Here is a 16229-nt window from a genome sequence, read left to right as displayed (position 1 = left end):
CCTGCGTCGCGTATCGGGAGTGGTTTGTCTTAGGCCAATGCTTAGCGCGGCCGCGTGCTTAGAACATTTTTGATATTATGGATACATTCTTACCGAGTCAGCCCGTTTATACATACTCAATAGTTTATAGAATTATGTTAAAATACAAAAAAACACATAAATGAGAAAAGTGAGAAGTATTTGTGGCCTAAAAAACTCTTAAAAAATTCAATAAAAATAATAAGAAAATCATAACATAATATAAATTAAAAAAATAATAATAAATTCTAAAATGTTTTCGCTCATCGTCCTCGTTAAAAAGAAAAAAAAGACACAATGACTTCATTGTGTTGTGCTTTTTTCTCGACATTGTGTCTTTTTCCTCGATATTATTCAAGTTCTGTTATATTTTGCGCATTGTGTTTTATTTTGTGATCTAAAGACACAATAGATCTCAAACTATAACACAATGTCAAACAAAATATAACACAACGTTAAGTTTTGTAACACAATATCGAAGAAAAAAGACACAATCCAATGATAAACAAGAAGACACAATACAATGATAAACAAAATGCTACATTTTTCATTTCATTTAAATTTATTTCAAACAAAAATGGTGACGAAAACATTTTTTTTTTATATTTTTCATTTTTGATTTATATTTTAAATTATGATTTTTTAATCATTTTTATAGCACAAATTCTTGTTATTTTTGTGTTGACCCTTAGACCATCTATATATCTATATATAATGCATCAAATTATAAGATTTTAAGGGTACTCTTATCTTTAGCCATATCAATGAACAGTTAACTCAACTTTGTTTAAAATAAATTACAATTTTAGTCTTTCAACTTTAAATAGTTTTTGTTAATTTGTATAATACTTATACTTTTAACCCTTATTCTAAACAAACTGCCCCACGACTTTTAAACGGTCATAACTTTTTCACACGTTAATATATATATATTTTTTAAATTATACCATAAAAACGAGGATTTTATTATCTTTAATTTGGGTATCATATTACTATAGTTTATTAATTTAAAAAAAATTAACATGTTACATGATTATCAATTAGTACCAGCAAAAGGTCAGACATGTTCGGCTCATAGGTTATAACAAATTAAGGTAAGAACATGTCGATACAAAAAAAATGCTTAATTTGGTTCGGTTCTCGATGGGTTTAGGTCAAAAGAGGTCAGGTCAAAACGAGCTTTGAGTTAAAACGATGTTGGGTTGGAATGGGTTTCGCGTCAAAACGGGTTAGGTTAAAAAGTGGTGTACTTGAAATTACTGTACATTTCATCTTGGTTTCTTGATTTTCGTCACCGGTTATGCGCGTTCAGGCATTAGTTAGGCGGATGACCTTGTTTATGCTTACCAGATTGCTTGCGTTTAGGCATTGTGTGACGCACTTACCGACACTGGTTACGCATCTGATGTCACGTTAAGCACATACCATCATCTGGATATGCACGTACAGTTACGAGGAACGTACTGAAACCAATAATGTTCATGCGTGCGAGCACGTGACTATAGTTTATAATAAACGTGTTATTAAGTGAAAACGAAAAATGATAATAAAAGCTTGGTACATGACGGACGAGGAGATTTAATTAAACCCCTATTTTACCGCGAAAATCTCATCCACCTTCTTACATTCTCAAAACAAAAATAAATAAAATTCCCCAAATTGATCTTAATCTAATCTAAGATCTACATTAATAAAACCTAGAAATCAAATCATCATCATCTTCATAATAATAATCACTGAACAACACGATCATTTATTAATTTACATCCTTTACGTAACCAATTATATATCCCTAATCCAATCACAATCTTCAACAACGTACATTCTAATAATAATATTAATAATAATAATAATTTACGATACGTCGTTCACTCGTGAAATGAGCGATAACAATGATCGAGACGGAGATAATGATGATGATAACAAAGGTACGGTGGAAAATTGTGATGGTCAAGTCGTCGACGAAGCTCATACCACTGCCACCGCACAGTTACCCGATTCCGATACACACAAAGATATTCAACAGCCTGCAAAAGCACCAGCTGATTCAGGTTTCAAATTATTATGAATATCTATATTGTTTATATACAAGTTTTTATGATTTACATACACTCCTTGTGTTATGATAACCGAAATACCCAACATGTCGGTTTTGTTTAGGACGGGAAAGCTCATCACGGAACCGAACCGTGCTCACCACTAAGTGTTATCTAATTATTCAACTTCTGTAATTGTTCTTTTGTCTAGGTAAGAAGGTGTCATGGGGACAGTCTAAGTCCTTAAACGTACAACTATCATATGCATATGATCCTGGAATGGAGGTAATAATTAAAATGATGCTGGAATTTTTAAAAAATAAGCTTGTTAATTAAGTAGACATGGAAATATTACTTTTTAAAACTAGTCCATCAAGAAAAAAGGGTGATCATATTAAGACACATAGGCTCAATTGAGTATCAACGTCTATGCTCAAAGGGGGGCAAGCATGTTGTTTTAGGTTGTATAGGCCATAGGGCACTGTGCTTAGGCTCCATAGGTGCCTAAGTGTCAGTGTCTTGGCTCAATGAACCTAGCCTAAGTAAAGTCGGCTTCAGCCTAGCCTAAGTAGAGTCGGCTTCAGCCTAGCCCAATCATTTCGCTTTTTCGGCTCCTATGTAGTATGTTCGTGACACATGTAAGAAAAAGGTTCAAACACGTCAACTTTCCATTGTTTTCAGTGCCGGCCTAAATGTTGCCTAATGGAGCTTAACTTTCTTATATGTCTTAATCTGATTGGCCTATATTCTTCATTGACTAGTTTTGAAAAATGAAATTTTTTAGTCAACACGTTTGATTTATAATTTTTTCCTTTATATTTTCTGCTTAGTCAAAGGAATATGAGGTTCATACTGATTTTATTGTGATGATTTTAGGGCATTAATGCAGCTTTCACCAAGAGCGGTAAGAAGAAAACTCCTGATATTAAAAGCTTCTCTCATGAACTTAATTCCAAAGGGGTCCGGCCTCTGCCTATATGGAAACCTCATGCACAAGGACATGTAGAGGTACCTGCTTGTTTATCTTTTCTGATCAACCTTATGATAATGAAATTTCTTTATTTAATCTTACAATGTGTGTCATCTTCAGGAGATCATGGTAATGCTCAGGGGAAAGTTTGAAAAATTGAAGGAAGAAGTCAACTTTGACCTTGGTATCTTTTCTGGCGATTTACTTGGGATGTTTGAAGCAACAACAGAATCTCATCCAGAATGGAAAGAGGTGCTGGAAGACCTGTTAATAATGGCTAGTAAGTGTGCAAAAATGACACCTAGTGAATTCTGGTCCAAGTGTGAAAGCATTGTTCAAACTCTAGATGATCACCGCCAGGATTTACCCATGGGTATTCCCAAACAAGTCCATACTCGTCTCTTGTTCATACTCACTCGATGCACACGACTCGTGCAGTTTCACAACGAGTGTGGTCATGAAGATAGCCACCACATTTTGGGTCTTCATCAGCTTAGTGATCTCGGTACATATACAGAACATGTTACAAATATTACACATAAAACTTCATTAGAAAAAACTGAAGTTATTGAGGCAAAAGCCACCAAGGAACATGAAGCGGACCAAGAAACTGAAAAATCCGTTGCTTCAACTTCATCCACTGTTAAAATAATATCTTCTTGGAAGAAGCTTCCATCGCCTTCAGAAAGGAGTTTAAAAGAGCATTATGCTCTTGAGGTAAATGTTCCATCAAAGGACTCATCTGACAATCTGAAACTTAAAACCGAGCATTATCATGCAGCGTATGAGAGTTCATTAATATGCCGAATATGTGAAGTTGAAATACCAACTGTACACATGGAGCAGCATTCTAGAATATGCACTATCGCTGATAGATGTGATTTAAAAGGATTAAGTGTTAATGAAAGACTTGAAAGAGTTGCACAAACTCTTGAGAGTATCATTGATTCATGGACGCCAAAAGCGGCTGACATGGCAGTTGGAAGTCAAGAAAGTGGGAGAATATCTCCATCTCGTATATCTGAAGATTCGTACCCGTTATCACCTAAGAACCACAATATATCTTCTAATTGCTCTGGGGATCTACTAGAAGATTTTCATGATGCAGAAGACTTCCACAGTTTACCTAACATGACTTGCAATACACGTGGGAGTTTGATACCTTTTGCGGGCAAAGCGTTATCAGCTGGATGTTTAACTCCGAGAACACCAAGAGCGAACCAAATTGAATTATTCATGAGTGGAAGGAAAATGGTATCTGAACATGAAGACTATCAGCAGGTATCTTAATGTATTAAATTTACTTAACCTTGTTAATGGGCTCATACAATAATATAATTACATCACAGATACACAAACTGTTGGAAATTGCTCGATCTCTGGCCCACATAAACACTAATGACTACAGTGCACTGGATTTCATGCTTGATTGTTTGAATGACCTCAAATATGCGATTCAGGACAGAAAGGTGGATGCCCTTGTTGTTGAAACATTTGGGAAACGTATTGAGAAACTATTACAGTGAGTGGATTTTTGCACACAACATAAAGGTCGAATATGAAATACTATGATCTAAAACTAATGAGCAATCATTTAATATTTGAATATGACAGGGAGAAATATTTAACACTTTGCGGGCGGATAGATGATGAAAAACTAGCATCATCAAGTACCCTGGCGTATGAAGAGAGTCTGCATGCTAGCCCTGCAAGTTCATACTCTAAAGATCGGACGTCTATTGAAGATTTTGAAATAATAAAACCGATTAGCAGAGGTGCATTTGGGCGAGTTTTCTTGGCTAGAAAAAGGGCAACAGGTGATGTATTTGCAATAAAGGTAAGGGCTTTATGTTATTGAAAGTAAGTAAGAAGATTATAATCTTGAATTTAGGAAAAAAAAAGGCAATCTTTGACCTAAAATAACTTATTTTGGAATTAGTATTGCAGGTTTTAAAGAAGGCTGATATGATTCGTAAAAATGCAGTTCAAAGTATTTTGGCCGAACGTGATATTTTGATATCGGTTCGCAATCCTTTTGTGGTAAGTTCATACCTATAAGTTTGTTTCACTAGATCTTTCCAGAACTCTTAACTCACTGAGTTAATTACCGTTTGACATAAACAGGTTCGGTTTTTTTACTCCTTTACATGTAGAGAAAATCTATATCTGGTGATGGAATATTTGAACGGTGGAGATCTTTTCTCTTTGTTGAAAAATTTAGGTTGTTTGGAAGAAAACATGGCACGCTTATATATTGCTGAACTCGTGAGTTACTTGCTCTCATTTTTATCCATCTTTAATTAATTCATTCCTAGCGTTCATGTATTTCGATATTGACTGATGACTTCAGGTTCTTGCATTGGAGTATTTGCATTCTTTGAACATAATTCATAGAGATTTGAAGCCAGACAATCTGTTAATCGGTCCACGTGGCCACATAAAGGTCAACATCTCCTTTCCTTTATGATTGTGATCTTATTATGATTATGATTATTATTATTATTATTATTATTATTATTATATCATACAGATAATGTGTTTTACTCATCTTATAATTCTAATTCGCTTTTTTACAGCTGACAGATTTTGGGCTATCAAAGGTTGGTCTGATAAACAGCACGGAAGACTTGTCTAGTTCAACAACCATCAGGACTGCTATATTTCAGGATAATGAAGTCAAAGAAGAGTTAAGATCTGCAGTTAATACCGAACAGCGCCAAAAGCTTTCAGTTGTTGGCACTCCTGATTATTTGGCACCCGAAATACTTCTGGGCATGGGACATGGTTGGAGATTCTAAATTTGTATCATATATGCTTTAATTATAAATTTCATTTTCATGGTTATATATATCTCTCTTTATATATATATATACTTGCAGGCGCAACAGCTGATTGGTGGGCTGTTGGTGTTATTCTTTTTGAGCTACTTGTAGGGATTCCACCATTTAATGCAGAATCTCCACAGGCATGTTATCTCATAACAAAGGCCTTCATATGTTATGTTACAATTATTTTCAAAAGAAGCTTATTGTAATATATGACTTTGATTTGGTGCAGCAAATATTTGCCAACATTATGAATCGAGAGATACCGTGGCCTCAGGTTCCTGAGGATATGAGCAAGGAGGCGTATGATTTGATAGACAAGTTGCTTATTGACAATCCGATTCAACGCCTAGGTGCAATCGGGGCTGGAGAGGTAAATTAATTAAAACCATCTTTATATAATATTGTTTAACAAAAACCGTAGAGGATGCAAGAGGTGCACAAAACGGGTTCTGGGCCTAAACTGGTTTGGGTTGGGTCAAGAGAAGTCAAAACCAGGTTCAGCCCGATTTCAACCTTACGGGTCGGGTCAGCTCCAATACAGGGTCTAGTTCCTGAACCGGTTTTTTTGTGCGCCTCCGGATGATACCTCATACTGGGCATGGTTCAATAGAAGCCTATGATTCATGTTGTTACTTACCATAAAATTAACAGGTGAAGAGCCACCATTTCTTCAAGAATATTAACTGGGACACACTCGCAAGGCAGAAGGTTACCGAATCTAATAATTTTTCAGTATAAGTTTTATTAAAAAACAATCTAAATTAGTATTATATATTGCAGGCAACATTTATACCATCTGCTGAACCACTTGACACCAGTTATTTTATGAGCCACTACATTTGGAATCCAGACGATGAACACATTGACGGAGCTAGCGACTTTGATGACATGTCGGAATCAGACAGCAGTAGTTGTAGTGACAGCTTTTACAGCAACATGTTAGATGAAGTGGTATATATATTGTCTGTCACATAACTTGTACAATTTATTAATTTAACATATAAATTGTTTAATTAACTTGCTTTGTTACTTGATCAGGGTGATGAATGCAATAACCTGGCAGATTTTGGTGGTCCACATCTTAATGCCAATTATTCGTTCAGCAATTTCTCGTTTAAGGTTAGCTGTGTGCTATCATAATAATAATAAACATGCACATATGTCGCAAACTAATACAAAATTTTGTTATTTGATTTTGTAATCAGAATTTGTCTCAGTTGGCTTCCATCAACTATGATATGCTTATAAAGAGTGCTCAAGATGAATCCTTAGAAGACACAAAACCAGATGAATCCGTAGAAGACACAAAACCAGACGCCCCATGACAACCATATACGATGTAAATATATTTGATGATTTTGTTCTTCAAACTCTTGAGTGCATTATAAGATATCTAATAAATGGTATTATGCTATGAACTTTTGATCATGTGTATATTCTTATCAAACTTTTTACAAATTTTCAAACCGGAGTATAAAAGGCACACCAGTTGCAGGAAACAAATTATATATCTATAATAATAGTGCAATTTTAAAGTTTGTCCCGTTATCACCAGCCATTTTTACACACACACATATATATAATTGGAAACTGATTTATAAATGAAAAACAAGGTGGCACCGGGTGGGGTGGGGGTGGGGGGGGTTTCGAATTTCCAGGCCGATTTGCAGTGGCGGAACTTCAATACTTAAAATGGGGTGGGGGGGGGGGGGGGGGGGCTGAAATGCATTCAGACAAATCCAATAATTAATACATGCCAATAAATACATGGCGGTAAGCCGGTAAATTAATAAAGTCGAAAATTAAAATGACAAAATAAGTTAATACTTTTATCTGATTCAAAAAATAATATAATGCTTTTATATTACACTCTAATAAACCTCACTCTTTTGTCATACTCTAATTAAAAAGTAAGTAGAAATTGTTTGCCAATATTAAAAACGTACTTATAACCTTAAATAATTCAAAAGAAAACACAAAACAATAAAATATTTATTTTCTAACTTTTGTTACTCTCGATGCATCATCTTCTTCACTTGGCATCTACTCCCCCACACATATTACTATTAGGAAGTTGCAGCTCCACCGAAAAATAATTAGATAGACACCTTTTAAGCTTATTTCTCTGACCCAACGTACGCTTATCAGCCAAAACATTGGAGGGGCCAAAACCCCCTCTAACCCCCATTAAGTTCCGCCCTTGCCGATTTGATTAGAATTTTTTTTCGTTTATTTACACCTTTGATCAATTGGTAATTTTAGTTCCTAAGGTTTAACAATATAGAAAGAATGATTTTGGATATAGATGGTTGAGATTAGTTTAGGAGGGAAATCATGTGTGAAATAAATGGAATGGTATAAAAGAAATAATACTTTTATTAACCTCGTCTCTCTACATGATATGCATATGTCAATTTCTCAATCATTTTAAAATGTTTATAAATTTTTCATAACTTTTTAACAACAATTTTTTTATATAAAAAAAATAAACCACCATAATAACGAACGTTTTTTTTATCTTTAATATAATTATCATATTAATATAAAAAATAGCGGGCTTTTTATATATTGTGTTATAGTAGGTTTTAGTCGTCGTGTTTTTTCTACCTTATATTTTACAAATTGTGTTATACTAAAATTGTGTTTAGGTTGAAAATAGTATGGTTGTAAATTGTAAAGTAGGTTTTAGCCTTTTATGATTAAGGTTACAATTGTGGTAGACAAAAATACCATTCTTTATAAATCTAGCCTTCTTATCTTGGAAAGAAAAACTAATTTTCTTATTTGAACCTAACTCTGTAAATGTTTAACGGATTTGGAATGTAGTTAATAATGGTTGGCTATTTTGACAAACCGAAGTCATGTTTGACTTCTTATAAATATCTTTGACCAAGATGAGCTTCTATTCATGTTTGACCAAGATTGACCAGATATGTCAATGTTTAACCAATTAGGGATGTTGATAAAGGTTGATTATTTTTTGACCAATTATGATCCTGTTTGATTAATTATAGGATATGATTGACTGGACTATTTTTTTATTATTTTTTACCAATTGTAACCAATTTTGATTAAATTTGTCAAAGATCAACAATTTTTTAGATGGATAAAGAAAGATATAGAAAGGGCGCTATTAAATATGTCCCTCTTTACACCACTTTTATTAAATATACACCCCTTAACTTATTAGATAAATTACTATTACCTTCTAACATTATTTATATACATATTAGTCCATACAACATTTTCACTTAATAATCTATACTGCATATATCAAATTAAAAACTATCAAGTATTACTATTAATTTATTTTTTTTGTATTAATATTGTAAATATTTATAATATCTTTTTTTTTAATTTTAATAGTATATATATTTATAATATCCTTATTTTACCTCTTTATCTTTTACAAAATAAACCCGAAACTCGAAAACCTAAAACTCTAAACCCGAACCCTAAACCATAAACTCGAAACCCTAAACCCGAAACGCTAAACCTAAACCCGAAAACCCGAACCCTACTTAAACCCGAACCCTAAACCCTAAACTCGAAATCATAAAAAAACGCAACTTGTAAAGAAAAATAATATGAAATACTTATTTTGTGCTAATTTGGTAATTATATGATTTCAAGGGTTAATATGAAAGTTGGTTTTTCCAGAGGGGTATGACAAGCAACCAAAGGGGGTACATTTAACCTAACCATATAGAAACTTTGATGAAAATTATGTGGCAACATGTAGTGACGGAAGTGGCTCATCACTATATTACGATTGTAATGTAGTCTCTCATCCGTCGCAACTTTAGTCTGTCAAAAATTTCCATGTAAAATTAGAGACAAACTTCAAAAATTTCCATGTAAAATTAGAGACTAACTGTTGGAAAATTTAGAAAATATGAATGGAAATTAATTATTGTAATAACAATATAAAACTCTTGATTGGTGAAATTCTTGAGTAACGTGGCTTGATGACACTTAATGAGTTTTTATTATTACATTAAGCCACTAATTAAGTGAGACACTTGTTTTCTTTCAACTCTTGAATATATTATTTGGCTTTGTGCCTCATTTGAGAGAACTAGAAAAATGTGTTTACTTAAAAAATCCATATGGTTAGAGAGGAGTACTCTCTACTTGATTCATTCATCACATTATTCTAGCATATTCATTTTCAAGAATACCGATATACTCGATGTAACCTCGGGCGCGTAGCCTTTCCCGGCAGTACATACTGCTTCGGCTGTTGTACCCTGAGAGACAGACAGGTTTTTTAGTAGAGACCCGAAATTTGTTTTAAGGGAAGCGTATTGAATACGTGCCTCAACCAACGCTCAATATATATTATTATGTTCATGTTTTGTTGCAGCCAATGGAGTAATTGGGTCAAGGATAAGAATTTGTAGCCACACCAAGGAAAACTAAGACAAATGTGAAAATACTCAACGTGTGGAAGACTCGAGTCAAGAAATTTTTGGTGAAGTTCTCATCAAAGACATCGACACGAATCTATATTAACTGTTCTCTATATTAATTTTATTTTGGTTTTGTACACGGTATTCTACTATGATATTTCCCTAGTATAACGAGAGTATTGTTATACTTATTTTATTTTATCACTTTAAATATTAATGTGACTCATGTTCTACACAAACTTATTATCATGAATTATAAAACACACCTATGACATATAATCATTATCAAATAATAACTTTAGTATAGATAATAGATTGAAATACTTGCTCAAATGAGAATCATAGGATTTAATAATCACAATAACTACATTTCGTATTCTAAATGTGTGATCTTGAAACATTTAAGTGGATGACTTAGTACAAAAGTCTTAGTTTATGTTTTTAAAACTAACTTGAAATATGATCATTTTAGCAGCACAGGCCATTTTACGAACCCTGGTGCAAAAGGTATGTGGGTTCGAGGAAGCCAGTGATTGCCTTCAATGAAATTGCGAACCGTGAAATACCCTGCGGTCTTTGGATCTTTTATAGCATGATAATGAGGCCACGTGACCCTTTTATCAGTAGAAGAACCCGGTCCATAATTCATGTACTCTCCACAATAAGCAGTCTTCCAGAAGTCTTTCCAACTATTAAGCCACCCTTTCGGGTCCACCCAATGATCCAGAAAAGATTCCATATAAATGGTCCTACTGTGTCCAAACCATGGTCTTCCTAGGAAAGCTTTGTTATAGCGACGAAGATCAGCAGCAGAAGTTATCGTACACCCTTGGAACGAATATCCAGTGGGCTCATAAGGGCTGTTTCGTCCGTGAGCCGTCACTACTAACCCTCCTCCCCGTGGCGGTTTCCGAAGAATGATATTACAATCTTGAAACACCGCGAGAGCGCCCCCAAAAATAAAATCTATAGTTCCAGATATTTGGCATACTTTGTAGAACTGTTTAAACGCCATGGTAAGAAGTGTGTCTTGGTATCCCTCAAAGCTGCAACGGTAAAAAGCTGATTTGTCGGAGGCTGAGAGGAGTGCCAACGCTTGTGCTCCCTCAGGCCCCGCGGTGTTCTGGAATGTGATGTCTCGGGCGATAAACCAATGGCTCCAAACTTCTGCATTAACACAAACATAAAAAGTTAACTCAATGTATATAACACTCGTCATTTATACCAACCAATATTGTCTGCTTTGCCCAACCCATAAGAAAATTTCACAGTTGAAATTTCTTTTATTATTATTTTTTGTATGGATGGAGACATACAAGTAATCACCGATCTTTAAATCTGCTCACACTCGAGCACATTTAACTGATCCATAGCTAGGGTGGAGACCTACAAACCCAACCCAAAATGCGAGCCAAACACAACACCAAATTAATTAACTTATGGGTTGAAATTACTAACCCGTTTAAAAGTAGTTTGAGTTCGAGCTGAAATGTTTAATTAAACAGGTAATGTGTTTAGGCTGATCTATTCAATCGGTTTAGTTAAACAAGTCGACCCACTAACCCGTTTAACCCATTTTCTAAAACCCACCAACTCAATTAGCACGTCCACCAATCCATTTGGCATGTCTAAATTAATGGTTCACATTCTTGTGACACGATGTTAATGTGTACGGGTTAGGGCTGACGTTTTTACTTTTGTGATGGAGTTAAAATGACAAAATAAATATGAGTAGTGAACTAACTAAATGTTGCCGATCCCTGCAAATCACCAGCCTTTGATGAATTGTTCATGTTACCACCGCAATGCCGGTTACCGGTGATGATCGTCTTATCTATTCCGTCACCATACATCGTGATAAACTGAAATGTCCTCGGAACATCTACGTATTCATTATAAACACCAGCTTTCACGTAAATCACATACCTCTTATTTGGCTTCCGGTAAACTGCAGAATTCACCGCCTCTTGAACCGTTGTAAAATTACCCGAACCATCAAGAGCCACCACCACGTCCGGCCTTTCAGCCGCCAATTCAGCAAACTCATATTCGTCGCTAATATTCAAATCAATGGGTTCATTTACAACATGACTACGCGTAATATTACCAACAACAGTACTAATAGATAAAGAGTTGAGTATTAGTTGTGTCAAATTGTTGGATATTAAAGGTAATAAGGGGTTGTCCATATTAATCAACTCGAACCCTTTGTTGCAAACGGTTATGTAGGTTAAACCCGCACTGAGCCATGTTTGGACGTCAAGCGGGGTCGGTTCAAGTTCAAGGTCAGGATCATGGCCATGGTCCGGGTATAGGATCATGTTAAGTGTTGACACGATCCCGTCAAAGTAGTCAATGCAACTGCCCCACAAAGTTTTTCCTGGGATGTCTGTGGCTGCGGACGCAATGGTTCGGATTTGTTTTATAGCTACACGGGCTTCATTAAGAGCAGCATGTACGCTTATGTCTAGGAATTGTTTTGCGGGTATGGTGGTGGTGGCGGGGTGTATTCCCGCGACGTAGTGGCTGCATGTTTCGTAGTGTGGGGTTTGGTGGCACCACCAGTTTATGGTTGGTTCTGATGAGCATGAAATGATGTAGGAAATGAAGCAGAAGAAGAGAGTAAGCTTCATAGTTAAAGCTATGTTTTGGTAATTTGGTGATATGTGAAGTTCTTGAAATATGGTACTTGTAGTCATGTAATTAATGGTGATAAATCTTCAACTTTATGATTTATATATGGTTTAATGGTCAAAGGTAATGCAATATGAGCAAACTAAGCATTACATTATGAAGTACTTTATTGTGTTAACATTTTTGTGATTTACCAAGGAATTTAAAATGGAAAAAATCTTCAAAATTGGAGTATTGCATATTCTAAAATTAATGTCGCATCTAAAAATCTTTTAATTCTAAAAAAATACACAATACTTTTATAGAAAGCTTAAAAAGTACGTCACTGTAAAAAATGGGCTACGGCTACATGAAAAAACTGTGGTTGTAGGCCTTCGACCACACATAATTTTTTCAGCTCAAGTGTGACCAAAGGTCGTATTATTGTAGCCTCATAGGTATCATATTGTCACAGTACTCACATCTTAGTAGTTGTAGACATTTAAAAGTGTGGCTAAATGGTACCGATGTTTGTTGCTAGGATTATTCATCGTCTCAATAAGTGTGGCTAAAAACTACCAACTACCACGCTTTTTAAGTGTCTTCGTTTATGTTATATGGTCCCAAAAAGTATATTTTGGCTACAACCATTTCAAAACACCGTGGCTAAATGGTTGTTGGAATCAAGCATAACAAATAAGGCTAACGGGTACCAACTGCCATATGAACGTATAGAAAATGTGGGCGTTTGTGTTATAACATGACTACAACCATTTTATCCCTGACTTAATGATAAGTACTAAAATAACATGATTTTGAAAACGTTAGGTATTGATTTGCAAAAAATTAAAAAAATGTACTAAAGTTGCGTAGTTGGTCCAACCTGAGATATGAAAATGACACTTAACTCAATAATGAATAAAAGTCACACTATGTTATAACCCAATTAAATAAAATGGTTTTGACCTATGATCCATGAATAACTAGAATGAATGAGATGAAAGATTAGGATTTAAGACAAATGTATGCTTAGACAGTTGACATGATAATTTCAAAATTTTCTTTTATTAGTATAGTAAGATAATATAGTTTATGAAATAAATAGGTTGATATACTTGCTCAAATGAGAATCATAGAATTTAAGAATCACAATAACACTACGCTTCATATTCTAAATATGTGATCTTAAAACATTTATAGATGATCATTTTAGCAGCATGGGCTGTTTTACAAACCCTGATGTAAAAGGTACGTTGGTTTGAGGCAGCCAGTTATCGCCATCAATGAAATTGTGGACCGTAAAATACCCCGCGGTCTTTCGATCCTTTATAGCATGATAATCAGGCCATGTAACCCTTTTATTAGTAGAAGAACCCGGTCCATAATTCATATACTCTCCACAATAAGCAGTCTTCCAGAACTGTTGCCAACTATTAAGCCACCCTTTTGGGTCAATCCATTGATCTAGAAAAGATTGCATATAGACGGTCCTACTATTTCCAAACTGAAGAAACGTGGATCTACTCACTGGTAGCAGAACTACTTTCCTCGGGTGTGATTATGCTATTTCACCGATGGTTCGTCTGGATCAATGTTCCTCCACCTACAAAACGAACAACGCCGTTACTTACCCCTCAGAAAGGGACAGAGGGGTCCTCTTTGGGGTAACCCTCCGGCGTGAGAATAAGTATGTGTAGGAGAAGATAATAATGTGTGAGTAAGGGAATTGGGAGAGTATTGCTTAATAGCTGAATACTGTATATTACTCTGTCTGATTATTCTGATTCTCTCTGTGTATGAGAAAGTAACTGACTAGGGCTGCCTGTCAGAGAATGTAATTGAATATGCTTCAATGTGAATCAATGTCTGTCTTGTAACTGTGTACGTTATGATGTATTTATAGTGCTAGGGTTTCCACTGATTGAGCTGAGACCAAATTAGGGTTTTGTTGGCCTCCTCCAATCGATTTGCGCCACGTGTCCCTGGAGACACCTGGTGCTCTTTCATTGGTTATGATCACGTGGTAACCCATGAGTCATGCTGACCTGTCCAACTTTCATTTAGCAGCTGTCAACATCAGCATATCCTTATTCCTTAAAAAGATGCCTTCTGGAAGGTTGTCTGACGTGCACAATCAAGGTTGCCCTAATCCTGATTTGGATAAGGACGAGGTTGATTATGTGCACGTGTGATATGCGCCCATCCTGAGGATGCGCGAGGTTTTCTCTTTATTCTCACGCGCAGATATTTCATGCGCAGATGCGATACGCACAAACATGTAATACGCGTCACGCGCAGCTGCGCCATGCGCAACTGTGATATGGGTGGGCATGTATGATGCGCGAGCATGTGATATGTGCCGCGCGCGGATGCGCCACGCACGATGTGATATGCATAAGCATGTGATACGCGCGAGCATATGTGATGCATGAGCACATGTGATGCGTGAGCGTATGTGATATGTGCAAGCATGTGATGCTTGAGCATAAGTTTTGGCTTTGTGCCTTGATAATATCTTTGATTTCTAATGTCTTGTATATATCTTGTGGGTTGACCCGCCCCGCTCGATGCTGAGGCGGGTACATACCTCTTCACAAACCATGGTCTTCCTAAGAAAGCTTTTTTATATTTACGAAGATCGGCTGCAGCGGTTACCCTACACCCTTGGAATGAGTATCCAACAGGCTCGAGACGGCTGTTTCGTCCATGAGCCGTCACTACTAACCCTCCTCCCCGTGGCTGTTTTCGAAGAATGATATTACAATCTTGAAACACCGCGAGAGCGCCTCCAAAAATAAAATCTACAGTTCCAGATATTTGGCATTCTTTGTAGAACTGTGTAAAAGAGATAGTAAAAAGTGTGTCTTGGTATCCCTCGAAGCTGAAACGGTAAAAGACTGATTTGTGGGAGGCCGAGAGGAGTGCCAACGCTTGTGCTCCCCCAGGCCCCGCTGTGTTCTGGAATGTAATGTCCCTGGCGATAAACCTATGGCTCCAGACTTCTGCATTAACACAAACACAAAAGGTTAACTTGATGTATATCACACTCGCCGTTTATACCAAACAATAATGTCTGCTACGGTCATAAGATGTTTATATATATATTTTTGGGGTCTGAGTGGAGACCTACAAATAGTCACCACTCATACTCGAACACACTTAACTGATCCACAGCTTGTGTGGCAATTTCAACCCAACCCAAAATGCGAGCCAAACACGACACGAATTAATCAAATTATGAGTTGAAATATCTAGCACGTGGTATCCCGTTTAACGAATTGTTTGAGTTCGAGCTAAAATGTTTAATTAAACAAGTCATGTGTTTAGGCTGATTTATTTAATCCGTTTAGTT

At 35.8% G+C, this 16229-nt stretch overlaps 1 protein-coding gene and 1 pseudogene across 1 annotated transcript; one reads left to right on the top strand and one right to left on the bottom strand.

Moving 5' to 3' along the window:
• Window positions 1–1897: 1897 nt before the first annotated feature.
• On the top strand, window positions 1898–7177 carry LOC143592896 (putative serine/threonine protein kinase IRE). Its single transcript, XM_077072687.1, has 16 exons — window positions 1898–2069; window positions 2266–2377; window positions 2957–3062; window positions 3145–4305; window positions 4374–4546; window positions 4639–4861; window positions 4972–5064; window positions 5149–5289; window positions 5375–5467; window positions 5601–5808; window positions 5904–5989; window positions 6082–6222; window positions 6504–6560; window positions 6633–6803; window positions 6891–6971; window positions 7058–7177. Exons 1-16 carry the CDS (start codon window positions 1898–1900, stop codon window positions 7175–7177), a joined length of 3138 nt encoding a protein of 1045 aa, XP_076928802.1.
• A 3550-nt stretch (window positions 7178–10727) lies between these two features.
• On the bottom strand, window positions 10728–12897 carry LOC143592895 (pectinesterase pseudogene; annotated as a pseudogene).
• Between the last annotated feature and the right edge of the window lie 3332 nt (window positions 12898–16229).

The sequence above is a fragment of the Bidens hawaiensis genome, unplaced genomic scaffold, assembly GCF_021521415.1.
Source record: "Bidens hawaiensis isolate Kalapana, Puna unplaced genomic scaffold, B.hawaiensis_p1.1 tig00041358_1, whole genome shotgun sequence".
NCBI classification, from domain to species: domain Eukaryota; kingdom Viridiplantae; phylum Streptophyta; class Magnoliopsida; order Asterales; family Asteraceae; genus Bidens; species Bidens hawaiensis.
The sequence above is the reverse complement of the archived record's forward strand: the minus strand, read 5'-3'. Positions and strand labels throughout refer to the sequence as shown.

What these genes read in the sequence shown, in the direction of transcription:
- LOC143592896 (XM_077072687.1), top strand. Translation starts at nt 1,898, where the DNA reads ATGAGCGATAACAATGATCGAGACGGAGATAATGATGATGATAACAAA. An exon ending in ATGCACAAGGACATGTAGAG is followed by an intron (nt 3,063 to 3,144) that starts GTACCTGCTTGT and finishes TGTCATCTTCAG; the next exon opens with GAGATCATGGTAATGCTCAG. An exon ending in AACATGAAGACTATCAGCAG is followed by an intron (nt 4,306 to 4,373) that starts GTATCTTAATGT and finishes ATTACATCACAG; the next exon opens with ATACACAAACTGTTGGAAAT.